Source organism: Leucopleurus acutus, assembly GCF_964270905.1.
Source record: "Leucopleurus acutus genome assembly, chromosome: 1".
NCBI classification, from domain to species: domain Eukaryota; kingdom Metazoa; phylum Chordata; class Mammalia; order Artiodactyla; family Delphinidae; genus Leucopleurus; species Leucopleurus acutus.
In genome coordinates, this window is record NC_139142.1 from 192,692,045 (window position 1) to 192,707,701 (window position 15,657).

At 37.8% G+C, this 15,657-nt stretch overlaps 1 protein-coding gene across 7 annotated transcripts in view; it reads right to left on the reverse strand.

The window, feature by feature from the left end:
* The window catches only part of ARHGAP21 (Rho GTPase activating protein 21), a 126,973-nt gene that overhangs the window by 30,679 nt on the left and 80,637 nt on the right, over positions 1-15,657 (reverse strand). For 4 of the 7 annotated variants that reach the window (XM_082847250.1, XM_082847249.1, XM_082847254.1 and 1 more), the window contains 3 exons: positions 14,778-14,856; positions 12,186-12,240; positions 1,956-3,846 (listed from right to left, as the gene is read on the reverse strand). In XM_082847250.1, coding sequence (XP_082703376.1) covers positions 1,956-3,846; positions 12,186-12,240; positions 14,778-14,856 — 2,025 coding nt within the window. Of the gene's footprint in view, positions 1-1,955; positions 3,847-5,167; positions 5,198-12,185; positions 12,241-13,281; positions 13,484-14,777; positions 14,857-15,657 lie in introns of those variants that run through there. The other 3 variants (XM_082847248.1, XM_082847252.1, XM_082847251.1) reach the window with 2 other exon arrangements.

The window sequence follows — 15,657 nt, forward strand, 5'->3', positions numbered from 1 at the left end:
ACGCCACATTTATAAAATATAAGTTATGTGGGACTGTTTTAAAAAACTGATTCTCACAGTGTCACCTGACAGTCCAAGAGCTCAATGGCTTTAAAAAGTTTCTCTAGAAGAGAAAAAGTCTGAAACAGTACTGAAAGAGAATACAATATATTACAAAATTATGGCAAACTCTTCCTGAACCTATGGGGTAACAGGTTGAGCGAGAGTATGGCCTTGGCCTCAAAGCAAGCCTTGCATCACACACCTCCAGAGGGCGCTGTTCACAACGCATTCTGTATAAATGGTGCCCTCTGGAGTTGTGCTCTGCAATGAGGCTGAATCAGGGAAGTCTCTATTGCATACTGACTGTGTGACTTTGGGGAAGTTATTTAACCTCTCAATAGCTTAAATTTCTCATTTATTAAATGAAGAGAATACGAAGGACATATATGATAATCCTGTTAGCATATGATATCTTAGAGCTGCATAGTAATTATGATGAAAATTTGTTTTGTTTTGCTACACATTTAACCATCAAATCAAAATTATCATTCACCTATTATTTCGACAAATATTGAGTGCCTTCTCTATGCCAGGCATGAAGGACACAGAAGTGAACAAAAGATCTAAAATCCTGGCTCTCACGTAGCTCATGTTTTAGCTCTGCAGAGAAACATGTAATAAACAAAAAATACAAATGCCAAGTGGAAACAAGTGGTATAAAGATAAATAAAGTAGCTTAAGGAGATAGAGAATGTCAGGTTCTGTGTGTATTTTAGATAGGCTGGTCTGGAAAGGCTGCTTTGATAAGGTAGTATCTGAGCAGAGGCCCAAATGTACTGAGAGCGCGCGAGTCTTGTGAATATCTCTGGAATGCACTCCAAGGCTTGGAACTGGTGCCAGGGCGCTGAAGCAGGGTGTGCTTGGCGCGTTTCAGGACTGCTAGGAGGCTGGCGTGTGTGAAGACAGCGTGCACAGGAAGACGGGAGGTAGGGGTGAGAGGTGGAGTAGGGTTGTGATCACACAACCCCAGATCACAAAGGGCCTTGTCCACCCACCCCAGTCGGGTTCTGGGTTCTATTCTGAGTAACACGGGAAGTAAAAAGGGGTTCTGATCAGGAGTGAAATGATCCTATTTATATTTTTAAAAACATACTGGCTGCTTTGTGGATAATATACCTGGGGCATGTGAGCAGACTAAAGCCTCAGTCAACATGATAGGTGTTCTGGATCAGTGCACATGCTTGTAATTTAAGTAATTTCCCCCCATCTAGTCCAGGATTGATTCTAAGACAAAGTAATGTGACAACAAAGAGGTCTTTTCAGTTGGCCCACAAGTTAAAATTTACAAAGAAATAAGCTTTAGAAAGTAAAAAGCACTGTTTAAATGAAAGGTTGATTACTAGCGGTCAAAGCTGTTCCACTTGGCTTTTGTTTCAGCTGAATCAACAACTAAGCACAATCTGGTTTGCTGATGGGTCTCCTGACCCCACCCCAGACGGTGGGGATTTGTCTCATTAAAATCAAAATGAAAGGGCTTCTCTGGTGGCACAGTGGTTGAGAGTCCGCCTGCCGATGCAGGGGACGCGGGTTCATGCCCCGGTCCGGGAAGATCCCACGTGCCGCGGAGTGGCTGGGCCTGTGAGCCATGGCCGCTGAGCCTGCGCGTCCGGAGCCTGTGCTCCGCAATGGGGGAGGCCGCAACAGTGAGAGGCCCGCATACCACAAAAAAAAAAAAAAATTAAAAATGAGTACTGAGTATGTAAAGTTTAAAAACAAAAAAGGAAAATGGATACTAGAAATAATTTTTGAGAGTAAAAGCTTATGGCTCTGGTTTTAATAGGGTGTAGAAAATGTGGAACAAGTGTTTTAAGATCACAGTGTAAAATTCCTGTACCTGTTGAACTAGAAATACTTTGCTGAAAAGATGTGTTAATTATTTGACGTACTAGCCAATGACCATTAAGTGAGCTCACCTATAAATGGGATGGAAGCCAAGGAATCACCGGGTGGACTGGTACTTGAGGCCTTCCTCTCCTCCATTCTTTTTATATGGACCTCGCGGCGAGCATCATTAGGTAGCCAGCAAGTGGTGTCTGAACCTGGCTCTTGGTCATTCACTGCCAAGATGTAAGACTGATGCCTTAAAGGCTGCGGCGTTTGGCGACCAGATGGAGGTTTTTCTCTTAGGATGACAGTTTCTTTATTATCTGCAGCATTTGATTGCTGAATTTCAGCCTCTTGTAAATTTAAATCTTGATTCCTTTGAGTGACGGATAATTCCAAATCTGGAGTGCCAGCGTTCTCACTCATCGGAGGGGTGGGCTTAACAGGAGCTCCGGATAGAGAGGGGGGCTTCCCAGTGTCCACTTGGTGATCGCGGGCACTTTCAGTCCTTAACCATGTCTGCTGATTCAAGAGACTGTTTTGATGCAAGTGATTTACTGGTCTTTGGTCTTTGATGGAAACAAACGAGTTCTGGCTGGAGGGCGGTTTTGTGACGTGCGTAGGTGCTTTCAGAGAATTATTTCGGACTTTCACAAGAGGTGACCTGTCTTGTGAAATACCTCGAGGCTGGGACATTCCGCAGGTAGTTTGAAAATTTCTGTTGGGCTGCAGTGGTTTCAGATCTGCTGGAATTCTTTTAAACTGAGACACCAATTCCACCCCTCTGCCACTCACTCGCCTGCTGTCAGAATTCACAACACTCGGAGCCACTGTAAAATTGGAACCTCGGAAAGATTTGTGAATTTCTTGCTGCCTATGCCTTTCATAAATACCTCGCCGATCATCCTGCTCGGTAAATCCACTCCACTTGTAAGTCTGCTTTCGTTCTCCCTTTACATCGGGTGGTGGGCATTCAGAATGGACATTTTCTAAGGTTTCACTCTGTCCCTGGATAAAATCCCACGAGCGAGTTCTATGGTTACTAAAACTAATAGAAGGAGATGTCAGCGCTCCTTGAGATGCGCTCCTTGGACAGTACTTCATTAACACAGAGTCCTCCAGCCTCTCCTGAGACACGCTGCGTTGCCGGATCTGAACGGACTGGGGCACTCGGTCCTGAGAGGTGCTCCGACGTCGTATCTGCAAGGCAGCGCGGTTCAGTACCACCTGGTTATAATCTGTTGTGCTCTGCGAGGCTGCTCTTAAACTATCTAACCTTTCTTGAATTGTCCGACAACCCATGTGCAACCGCCGGTTATCAATATACTCTTTGTAAGTTTTATAGTTTTTCCAGTCTATGTGCTGATGAGAGTTTGGAGAATAGTGATTGACAGATACGGGAGGAGAATCCACAGCTGGAGACCTGCTGCTTGCCAGTCCTTCTGAGTGTCCACTGTAATGGCCTGATTTAAGTAAAATGCCAGAAGGTTCCAACGACCTGGAGCCGGTCTGATGGATTAGATGGGACGTGGGAATCGAGGATGGTGGCGATGTGGTTCTTGATGCTGTTTTGAAAGAGGTCTGCTCGTTCCTGCCGTACCTCACTTCCTCAGTTCTGTGGGAGGGAACCGTGTGGTTGCTTCTACTAGGTAACAAATCTATAACCTTCTCAGAAGGTACAATGACGGTCCTTACGCTTTCACTGCAGACACACACTGCCGTGTTTGACTTGGCCACCTCTGGTGGTGACGGAGGCACTTGTATTTCCATCCTGTAGGCCCTGCCGGGCTGCGTCAATACTGGGGGACTGGTCTGCGGTTTGCTCGTGGAGGAGTCTGGAGGAGCTGTTTCAGGGGGCGGCACCGGGGCGGGAGGGGCGGGTGGCAGCCAGGGGTAGCAGACTGGTGGAGGTTCAGGTATGTTGCGGGCATTGCCGCTGTAGGCTTCGTTGCCCTTCAGGTAGGCATCTTGAGAATACGCCTACATGAAGATGAGAGAAAGGGGTCACTTCAGAGTCATCAAAGGAACACTTGTTTCCATTCTTGCGATGCACTATGTTATTTTACGGTGCCCTGCTCTTGGGTGGCATTCACTAAGGCATGCAGGCAAACACAGTGTAAGGGTACTCCACAAATTCAGAAAAGGGCTAGTCTCTCAGAAATCAAATAAATTGTAGAATTTGCAAAAAATATAAATTACAACTGCTTATTTTCTCAATAGACCTGAAATGCAGCAAACTCCGCCCTGCCCTCGCCACCATTAATTAGATACGGACGTCTTGCTTCTAAAAATTTCCCCTTTCGAGTTTTATGATTTTTTTCCCCAGCAGTTGGCAGGTTAAATGGCTGCCTAATAAATCTCAGCAAAACAAGACTCTGATCTTTTGCCAGAGTGAAGGTGAAAATATTTAAAATCTTCACCAAATACATCTTCACTTTAGGCACTGCTGCTATCATAAATATTACATTGAACACTGTCTTGCCAATTAATGATTACTGAGTCGCTAAAAATAATCCATTTTGATAAATTAAATCCTCCAACAGCCAGGAGAAATAGAGAATATGCACACTTAAGAAATTAAGTACATATTAAAGGCGTAAAATATGAAAAAAGGTAATTCATCTTCCTGGTATATAATTTATATTTTTTTATTTTACGGTAATGCAAAATTGTATCGTACAAATTTATTTGGTCTCTTTTACCTGTTATAAGGAGACGTTTCTCTATTACTAACAGGCAGGCATGCAGCTCCAATTATTTTTTATCAATTATTCACGAAATTATCTAGGAATGTTTTTTACAACTAAAAAATAACAAATTAAGTAACAAGACTCTAGAAAACAGAGCTAACTGATATAATTCAGGACTATGTCCAACAGCTGACACAGTTAGGTGTGGTGTCATGTTACACACCCTCCCCTAATCCAAACAAGCTTAATTCAAGACTATCATCACATCCTCTCTTTGCATTAGACAGCTTGCAAAGCTCAGGTGCAGCCACAAACATAACATAACAGCAAAGTACTAGGAGAAGAGAGAGTGTGAGATAATTAAAAAAATACAGATGCAGATAGATGTTATGTTTTAACACCAATTATGCACAGGATACGAAAGAAAACCAAACATAAAAAGAAAGAAAGAAAGAAAATAATATATCACAAACACATTCTGCAAATTAGTAAGATTAACACCACGGAGAGATTCCTCTAAGCAAACTTACAGTTTTAATAGATTGGCTTATTACAAATCTCTACAAAACATGATTTATAAAGCAAGGAAATGGCTTCTGTGCAGTTCTTACCAGAGCTGTGACATCCTTTGTAAATTGTAGCTAGCAGAAAATAGGAAAACATAGTAGAAGCTGCTTACTGATATAAAGACAGAATCATGTTGTCATATTGATGCTGGAGAACAGCAACCTAAAAATACATCTATACTGATTCCTCTGGAAGGTACCAAGAGAAGTAAAGGGCAGTGAGGCATAAAGAGTAACTTCAGTATCCTTCTGAGCATCTTTTTCTCACGCTTTTATCTGGTTCTTATTTGATCTGTCTACCATTCTCGAAAACAAAATACATCTGGTGACATGCATTCCTAACAGATATTTTCTTCAATATGCACTGCTGTCTGATAATGTGCCACAAAGCTTCCCTTCCACAACAGCAACATTGATGCCTCTCATTTCCCCTGAGTTTCTTCCATCTCTGCTTCCAGATGACAAAACGAATGCTCTATTATGCATTTAAAATAGTACAACCTCCTCCTTCCCCTGTAAATCAGAGCCTAACCACAAGCTGTCAGCTGACTGCAGCTGCCTGTACACTAGGATTTGGAACGAAAGAATGGCTGTTTTATCAAATGGGTTTCCCTCAAAAATTAAGATCTTCCAATGCTGTACCTTTTGGCCTATTTTATTAAGCTTATGAAAATAGCTACTGGATGGACATAAAAAATATTACTTCCAGAGTAATTCTTTTTAACTTCTAAAGAATATTATAGAACCTAAACCAGGATGCAGTGAGAAATGAAAGCCCAGTAGCTAAAAAAAACATGCATGCCATAATATTTCTAAGGTATGAACACAGTCAGTCAAAATACACATTTTGGCTATGTGCCACTGACATAACAAGCTTATCTTTTTAATGCTGATTGTAGTAGCGCCAGCACTGTTCCGTGACAGGAAAACTGTGTGGATGAGTGGACTCGCTGGTACAGTATTGTTAGAGCGTGTTTCTGCAATTTTATTAAGCATCACCTGAAAGGGGTGGTGTATTCCTTATGCCTGATGATGTAGGGGAAGTTTGGCTGGTGGGCTTCATGACTTCTCAAGACCTCTACTACGTTAATGTACGCTGTAAAACTTGACGTGAAATTACAAACTTATTTGGCCACGGAACCCATTTTTTTCCCGGGGTTTTAACACAATTAGAACTTCTGCTGGGAAATGCTGTTCTAGAACTAATAATTTAAAGATACCTCCTTTATTCAAATTTGGGGAGGAATATTATCTTTTAGTAATAAAAGTATATGACCAGAGCTATTAAATACTTGAAAAGGTATTTGACATACTTTAGATATTGCTAAGATTCCTAAATAGTCTATATTCATGGGTCCCCACTTCTGGGTAAAATCATGGCAAAGGGGTCCTTAAATATACACACGTGGACCACGCGTTAACAGTGGACGGACTAAACAGAATACCTTACACATACAGTACTACTGTCTAATGCAAGCAGATATGGTTGAGATAAAGTATGAATTCATCTCAGTAGTAGTACTGAATTTCCTCACATATCCTCTCAGTTCAAGGACACTAAAAGAGCTTGTTTGTTTATCTATCTATTTAAAAGTTTCTCATTCTCATAAAGTTTGAGAACCAATACCATTCAATTAACATCCATGGGGAAATCAGCAGTGCTCCAAAGGCCACTGTCGCTTGGTATGTGTTCCAGGTAAGTCATGGGAATAAACTTCTACGGCTATGCTGAGAGGTGCGGTGCAGACACAAATTATCTCCAGAATAAGCGTAGGCATGTAAATTAGGAATAGATGATATGACAATTTTAAGGAGTCCCCTTCTCCCAGGATGCTTTTAAGTGTTCCTCTAGAAAACAAACTGCCTACAGAGGAAAGCCTTAGACGGGGCTCGCGCAAACACTGGGGTGGATTACAATATTCAACTCTTTGAGAAGAACGTGGAACCCATTAATGAGGTTTTACACTCTGAAAACAGAATTTTAAACTCCATAAGTTGCTCATAGCTGTGACTGTGGCGTGCTTTCTCTTGAGTCAGAAAGTACTCAGTCTTTCACTGAGACACCATGGTCAGACATTTCAATGGTTTAATTACCCCCTGGGAATCTCTGAATTGTCAATAGGCACCAATTAAACAATACAAAATATCACTTAAGGTAATTTTTATATAATGATGTCAATTTATATTCTTTTATAATGACATCAAAATCATCCTGTATCAATAAGTTTGCCTGAAATGGCGTGGCCCAGAAATTTTTGAAACCAATGTCATAAGAATTGCATATTTGGCTCTTAATAATTTTTATTTTTACGTTTAAGTCCAAATGGATACTTCAGAGTATCGAGTTGGCCAAAAAGTTCATTTGGTTAATGAATACGCTGTTGAATAAAGTTCTTGGTGAAAATGAAAAATGTGTCATTTTTACTTAAAACTGAACGAACTTTTTAGCCAACCCAATATATATCCGGAAGTTTTGATGGAATTAGACAACACTCAGATTTTTCCCGACTGATTAGCACTTGGGAATTCAATAGGATATGACAAAAAAATCCTTAGCCAATTTTTTTTTTCATTAGGCCTTTTATATATCACTCTACATTTTTTCTTGAATTTCCTTTACCCTGTATTAAAGTTTTATATCTTATAGTAGCTTAGTAGTTTAAAAATTAATATTTTAAAATTCAAGCCACACCTAATGAAAACGAAATAGTAGCAGCCCCGTCATGCCTACAGATCCAAAATGTTCTTTAAAGGGGGGAGGGGGAGGAGAGGGGAGTAAGGAAAGACGCCTCACGGAAGTCTTCATTTGGAATTAGAATTGTAAAGAGCATTTAAATAAAATGTAATATTAACAGTCTGGATCTTGACTATATGTATTAGTGCCTAACAGTAGCTAAATAGTCCAAAAATAATCTTTCAGTTCAGTTTTAGTAGACTTGCATCAAAATCACTATTACCATACCTATTACTATTGTGATAGTATTACTATTACTGTACCATATTTACTGTCTAGTAAACAGGAAAAACAAACAAAAAAGTGCAGAATAAATAAGCTAGTAAGATTAAAATTCCTGCCTACCAGTTTGCGTTCACAGGCTGACCTGTTAATTTTATACCATTACTTATGATAAAAGCAAAAGTAACTACATATCTGTTTGGATAATTTTAAAACACACGTCAGACATGCCACAGTGGGACGTGGGAGAAGCGGATGTTGTGGATACTTTATACCTTTCTAAATTATTTGAAACTTTTCTAACAAGCAAGTACTATTCTTATAATTATTTAAAATACTTTTTAAAAAAAATAGAAGTAACTGCTTCAAACTTGCAAAATATGAAAGAACCCTCCAGAATTCCTGTTCTCGCTTCCCTACTCTAAAGCAAGATTACCTTGATCCACACATGACAAATGGATACCTAATTTTAAATAGAATAGTATACTGATTGTGGAACATAATAAATAATTATTTTGAAAGTAATTCTAATAAATCTAAAGAAAAATTGGGGTTAAATTACATTTTTCAATTTATATCGCACATTCATGGAGTGGTAACTAGGGCAATGGACACAGATCTCAGAGATGAGTTTGCCTAGCAGCTCTGACCCTGACCGACAGTGTGAAAGTAACAGCCACTGACACTCTTCATCTGGACCCAACGACAGTATGGGACTGTGGTTTAGTTTCAAGTACAGGCTACATACAGTCTCAGGCCTAACTGGGTTCAAGTCCTAGTGCCATCACTTTCTTCCCTGTTACACGAGAAAAGCTGTTTAACCTGGCTGTTAAAACACAAAGTAGGGGCTTCCCTGGTGGCGCAGTGGTTGAGAGTCCACCTGCCGATGCAGGGCACACGGGTTCATGCCCCGGTCCGGGAAGATCCCACATGCCGCGGAGCGGCTGGGCCCCGTGAGCCATGGCCGCTGAGCCTGCGCGTCCGGAGCCTGTGCTCCGCAATGGGAGAGGCCACAACAGTGAGAGGCCCGCATACGGCAAAAAAAAAAAAAAAAAAAGGCTCCAAATACCCTCGTCAAACATCAGACACACCCGAGGATCTCCACAGCCATCAGAACTGATCTACTTAAAACTGAATTTTGAGTCCGTGGAGCTAAAGGCTTAACAAAGTACCTTGAAGTCTGCACAGAAAAGAACACCCAGCTCTAGCGCTGAGAGCTACCATGGGTCCATTGAGGACATATTTTTTTCAGTCAGCATCACTGTTTAGGTGACTTGACAGGTGGTGGCTATTTCATTCACTCTCAGTGTCTGAGAGGGCAACAAAATCGTTTTGTCTTTTTACAAATGCAACAGGAAGTGCTTTTTATCTTGTAGTATCACCTTAAAAATATGAACTTGTCTAAGTCTATGATCATGGTCTAAAATATTATAAGACCACCAAATGACTCAAATGAATACAATACTACTGTATTGTTAGTTTAAAATGTATGTCACTGTACATACATTTTACAATGTATGAAAATGTATGTTAGTTTAAAAAATGAGGTTGCCAAGTACAGGAGTACTATTACCAGCACTAGTTTAATAACATAATAAATAATTCTTAATTTTAATTCATGTTTTTCAACCTCATGTCACTGTCTTCTGTGAATTACGAGATTTATTATTATATACCTGTCCTTACATGACGTAAGTTTTGAACCAAATTAAATTTTCTATGCCACCTCTCAAAGATGAGCTGAATACCTCTAGAACAACTTGATCTATACATCACTTGAGGAGCAAACGCTCATGGACACCCAATCCTGCCGTGACCCAGGCAAATATATAAAAACTGAGACAGGCTTTCTCTTGGGTAAATGATGTTTATAGTAGCTGTAAAAATGTTCATGTTTATGTTTTCTTTACAATGAATATTCAACCTCACAGGGACAAATACATCTTTAAAAGCATATATTTTAAGTAACAGATTTAAGACCAACATAAATACTTCTGAAGGCCCCTTATAGAACATTTTCATTCTAGAATCTGTTAGAGAGAAGTATTTCCACATATGGTTTTTTAAATCCCAGATTCTCTTTGGGTTTTATAATAGATTTTTAAAATGCCACTTGTAGATATCCCAGCTAAAAGCATTGATGTGGAAAAGAAGTCACTGCATTTCAGTGTCCTTCAGGGAACAACGGAGAGTCTGCATTAACTATATATACTCCTTCAATTTCCTAACGCAAATGTGAATGAAGACTGGGTTTAAAAGTGAGGTTTTCTTTTATAATCAAGGATATGGGCTTTTAATTTCTTATGATTAAAATAACTCAACAAGTTTTAAAGATGAATTTTCTGTTACAATATATCAGGACCCTGAGGAACCTTGAAGATCTGTGTGCTCAGGTCACCCCAGTGAACCAACTTCTCCCTGTGTTGCAACACTTTGTATTTTCCCTTTATCTTAAATAAAACACAAGGAAATTAATTAACCTAATTTCCCATTGATCACATCCTTAGAACATGATTCCTTGCACTCTTGCTCCCCTGCATCACCCACACAGCAGGCTAGGATGGCAATTCTGTGCCTCATTCCTGGGAATTTATACAACGTTTCACTGTTCTCAACAGTGTCCAACCGGTGCCTTCACCTTGGCAAGCAAAGAGACTACTGAAGATGAGATGTCAGTTCTGTTTTGGAAGTGCCCTCTGTCTCTGAGTCAGGAGAATGCGAGGGTTCAAGGTAAAGTTCGTCCTACCGTGTGGGCATCACCTCCTGGTCCTTTGCATAAGTGGAGCCCTACAGGAGGACCCCCCTATTTATTTTCAGTCTAGTGACTTCACTGCCTTCCATGGTTGTCTGTTGTTCTCTCACTGTGCTGAATGATCAGGGGAGGACTCTACAACTAGTGCTGCTTGACTGAGAAAACCACCACAGATGGTTACAACTTCCTTGTTGAGACACTCAACCCCAACAGAACTGCGCATTTAAGAAGGGTAATAACCTGTTGCCGGTAAACATGCCATTTTGAAATAAAATCAGTATGCCTTGAAAACACAAGGCTGATCTCCATGGATTTTGGTTAATTATATTTTATGTGTAAGTGAATAAACTGAATCACTAGGATTGGCTTTAGTGATTTTTTTGTAAAAAAAAATGTTTACAGAAGATTATTTAGGACTTTTGTTGAGCTAAGTTCAAATGAACGCCTTACAAGTGAAAAACATTCCGATTTCCATTCCTACCACAAGGATTCCATCAGTTCTGAGTAATAAAACAACAGCAACAACAGCTATTCACTAAAAGGAATTAAAACAACAACAACAACAACAATCTTCAGCAGCCACTGCTATTTCCTAGCTCTAACTGTTTTATTCTGCTGAACTACAAAATCAATTGAGGAAAAGTATTATTTTCCTGAATGAAATTTATTTTATCATCTTTTTACCCTCAGCAATATCTAAGCTTAATAAAGGAGTTAAGTACTCCAGTTAATTTGTTTTCTTTCTCAAGAGGAGAAAGATATTTTAAGATAAATGCTAAAGATTTTCAACTATATAGTTTCACTCCCTCTCTAAGATGCTAACCTATTTTTCCCTTAAGGTGCAGACTCTATTCATTGTGAACATTACTTCTAATGGAATGAATGGATACTGTTAAGAAAACTGCTCGGTAAGTTAATTTACAGACAGTAACGCTTATTGGAAAATTAATAAATGGCTTTCATAAAATTTCTGACCTCATAGTTTAAAAAAAAAAAAATCTAATTCCTGGGGATATGTACTTGCACCCTGAGGCTTGGCTTTTGGTTGAAGGAGTATCTAGAATGCAACCTTTGGGCAAACAAACTCTTTAGGAATCTCATTCCAAATGACAACAATAAGAGTTTACTGCGGAATCAATAAAATATTCTCATGTTGCTTAATTGTAAAAAACGGACAATAGTCTCTCTCTCCCTTTGTTTTGGTTTTTTGGTAAAATGTAGAGAAAAACAGAGCGTTTGAGTTTTTTTCCCCTAGAGTCTTTTAAAAAATGTTTAATCCACCTCCATCTTTAAAGAATTTTTATTAACATTCATGACTATAAAACAATCCACATATTTGAATAAATAAAACTCACCACTTGGAGAATGTCTTCATCTTTTGGCATAACACTAAGTTCCAATGTGGTATCGCTGAAATTGAATAGACACATACTATTTTAGGGGAGGCAGAAGTATACAAGAAAGACATAAAGGAAAAAGAGTTAACTCACAAGTATTTTTTAAATTGCTTATGAGTTTAATATGGGGGTTTTAAAAATCTTTACATTTCAAATCCGAATCATTAAAATGAAAAGAAGTCATTTATATATATAGGCTAATTATGTACAAAAGAGGGCCCTGCCGTATGTTTGAGCTATTCATAATCAGTCATGTGTTCTTTATAACATGTTTCTAATTTAAAAACATGAAGTATATTACTTATATTGAATACTCCTGGAACAAAACTCATCAATATATAATTGTGTATTATTTTCTTTCAGGTCACAGAACAAATTACAAATTTTTACCACCAATTCTCTGTTTATCAAGTTAAAAATACATTAACATAAAAATAATCAGAGAACCCTCAAATTTAACATTTTAGGCAATATTAAACATCCTAATTTTGAAATATTCCCTCTTGGCCTCAAATGGGAAGGAAATCAGAGTTCACCATCACAACCATCAAAATGACTCACTTTTTAAAAACCATATAGCATCTCAACAATTTACTTTCTTCTCCGTGATTTAATTTTAGAGCCTTTACAGGAATAGCTCAAAGTCTCATTTTATTTTGGTACTATAAGTGTTCTGTTAAAAATAATAGAGAAGTTTCTCTAGGTTTAAAACAGTTCAAAGGGATAAATTATACCGAGTCCTGTGATCTGGAACTAACACTTAGATACGGCAAGGAGAACACTGCTATCCCCAGCAAGTGCTTCAGTATCTACCCTAACAATATCAGATAGATTTTCCCCCAATACAATCAAGAGATTAAGAAACAAACAACAACAAAAACAAAAAACCCCAAATCTAATAATTTACTGGTGTCTCTATTCGAACCCTTATTTTTAGGTTCATAAATGCTGAGAGAAGAGTAAAACAATTAGAACCACAGGTTCAAATAAATTCTACGAAGAAAATATGTAGGTACTTGTATTTCAACATTTAGAGTTGGTAGAAAATACATACTGATGCTTAGATAAATTCTTCTGCAAGGATACATTTTTACATTAATACACTGCAGAATCTCAATGGCTTTGTGCTGCATTAATCCATTTGCTACCAACTGCAGACAAAAGGAACACAATTTTTTAAAAGAAAAATAAGATCATGAAAAAACAGTATTTATTTTTCAAATTGCTTTACTGGTTGAAAAATTAAGACTGTCATTCCAAAGTGTTATTATTATTCTGAAAGATGAACTGCACCAGTAACAAAAAAAACAAACAAACAAAAAATTAATGTGGATTTTGAGGAAAACAAAGATTAAGTTATGGTTGTTTGGAAAAATAGTACTTTTAAAGAAGACATGTTAACAAATACACTAAAAAACCCTTAAATTACAGGCTGACAAAACATACTGGTATATTTATCATGATCTAAATTATTTGCAGTAAAAGAAAATTTGGGTGGATCTCCCCACTGCCTCCAGGGAGGCTTTCAATTCTTCACCAGTGCCCAGGTCTCCTCAATATTTAATATCAAATAGGGCTCACTGTCAGGAACACCTAGAATCCAACAGTAAGGAGGATACTCTGAGATCGATAAATCATTATCACATCACTAACTGTAAAAGTGACAACATATTAGGGCACTCGTGTACATAAGTTAGATTATAGCATGAACAGCTTTAGACATGGTTAGAGGAGCTTGATAGAATTCTTCAGAAAATAATGAACCTCAATTTAATTACAGACAGGTGAGTATGGCTAATATAAAGCAACAGATCATCCAAAAGTTACTGTATTTGAATCTGGGAAGAACCTCTTGTGGTGATGAGCTGGAAATCAGATCCCAGAGTCATGGCTTATTCTTGACAGAAATTTAATACAGCAACCTCTCTGGCTTTCGATTTCCTTATTTGTAACTAAAAAAAAAAAAATTCTAGGTGTGTGATAGAGAGAAAGAGTAGGACTAAATTATTTTTGCAATCAGTCGCTCTATAAATATTTATTTACCTTTAGAACTCAAAATCCTATTCTGTAGAATGTAGGCAAACAAACGGATTAAAGGACGATTTCTTGCTGTCTTTGTTAAAACAAATGAATCTGAGCCAAGAATATCATTCAGTAAAAGGTATTTAAGATAAGTTATCCTTAGTGGTTTTAAAATAAATTATATATGCATTTATATATATATTTATTATAAACAAATTAGAAATTTGATTATCACTTCAAATAAAAGTAGGAAACTTAATGGTAAATCTAAAACGTATGCCTCTCAGGCTCTGAAGGATTTTAATTACAAATCTGATAAACTTGCCAAAACAAAGCCACCAAATACGCCATCCTCAGATAGTTTGTTCTTGGCAACTTTCAAATGCATTTTCCACTTTAAGGGAAAGTTTCAGATTTCCACAGCACATCAATTTCTTATAGGAATACAATACTGCATTAAATCTACTAGTTTCAGTGATTTATAAAACCCATCTTTGGCCAAAATTAATCCTATTTCAAGACTCTTACCTGTTCTGGATTAAAGCGATTACTTGGGAATAGGTCTTTCCAATAACACTTTCTCCATTGACTTTTATAATTCGATCACCTTCAAAGAGAAATTAAATAACACATGAGGAATTCCTTTAAAAAGTCACTTGTGAGTACTTTTGAAATATTTCTTGAGTAATATACTTATTTTTAATATATCCTTGCTCGTTTTTTAAAGTGTCTTTTTACAAAAATGAACCTAAATTTTAATATATCTAGCTACTTATGAAATATAACTGTATTTTAAATAAGAGTCCAGCCATCGATGAATTTAGAAACCTCAAAAAGTATAATCACCAAGTGACCACAATTATACTATTTATGCCCCTATCATTTGTTTTCTGCGTTGTAAAACTACTATTTATTCCTCCATTTACCCTGTCCTTTCTAATAGAGAAACACTGTTTAACAGCCTTAGACAATTATTTTTGTTATCTCAGTGGTCTCTAATTTTAGTCCAACTGATTTTCTTTGTTGTATTCTCTCAGTCTATTTAGTTTATTGATTAGTGCTACACTGCAGAACTTAAACATGGGTATGGACATGGTTTTGACTTTATATCTATTAACTTGTTCTTCATTTTAATGGGGAAAAGGATGTTTGGTTACTCAGAAAAATCAGTGGAGCAGAAAGGAAAATAATGAGAGAAAGGACAGAGGAAAGAGGAAAACAGGAAAAAACGTATTTTTTGTGGGCTTTGCACAGTCCCTCAACTTCATCTTCCCAACCTTGGAAAGCTTAGAATATGAGAGATGATACATTCTAGGTAATAGAATGTTATGTGTTCACTGATGTACATTTTATATATACTAATGATATTGAAATTAGGCTTACTTTAACTATGACAAAAAAGATAATT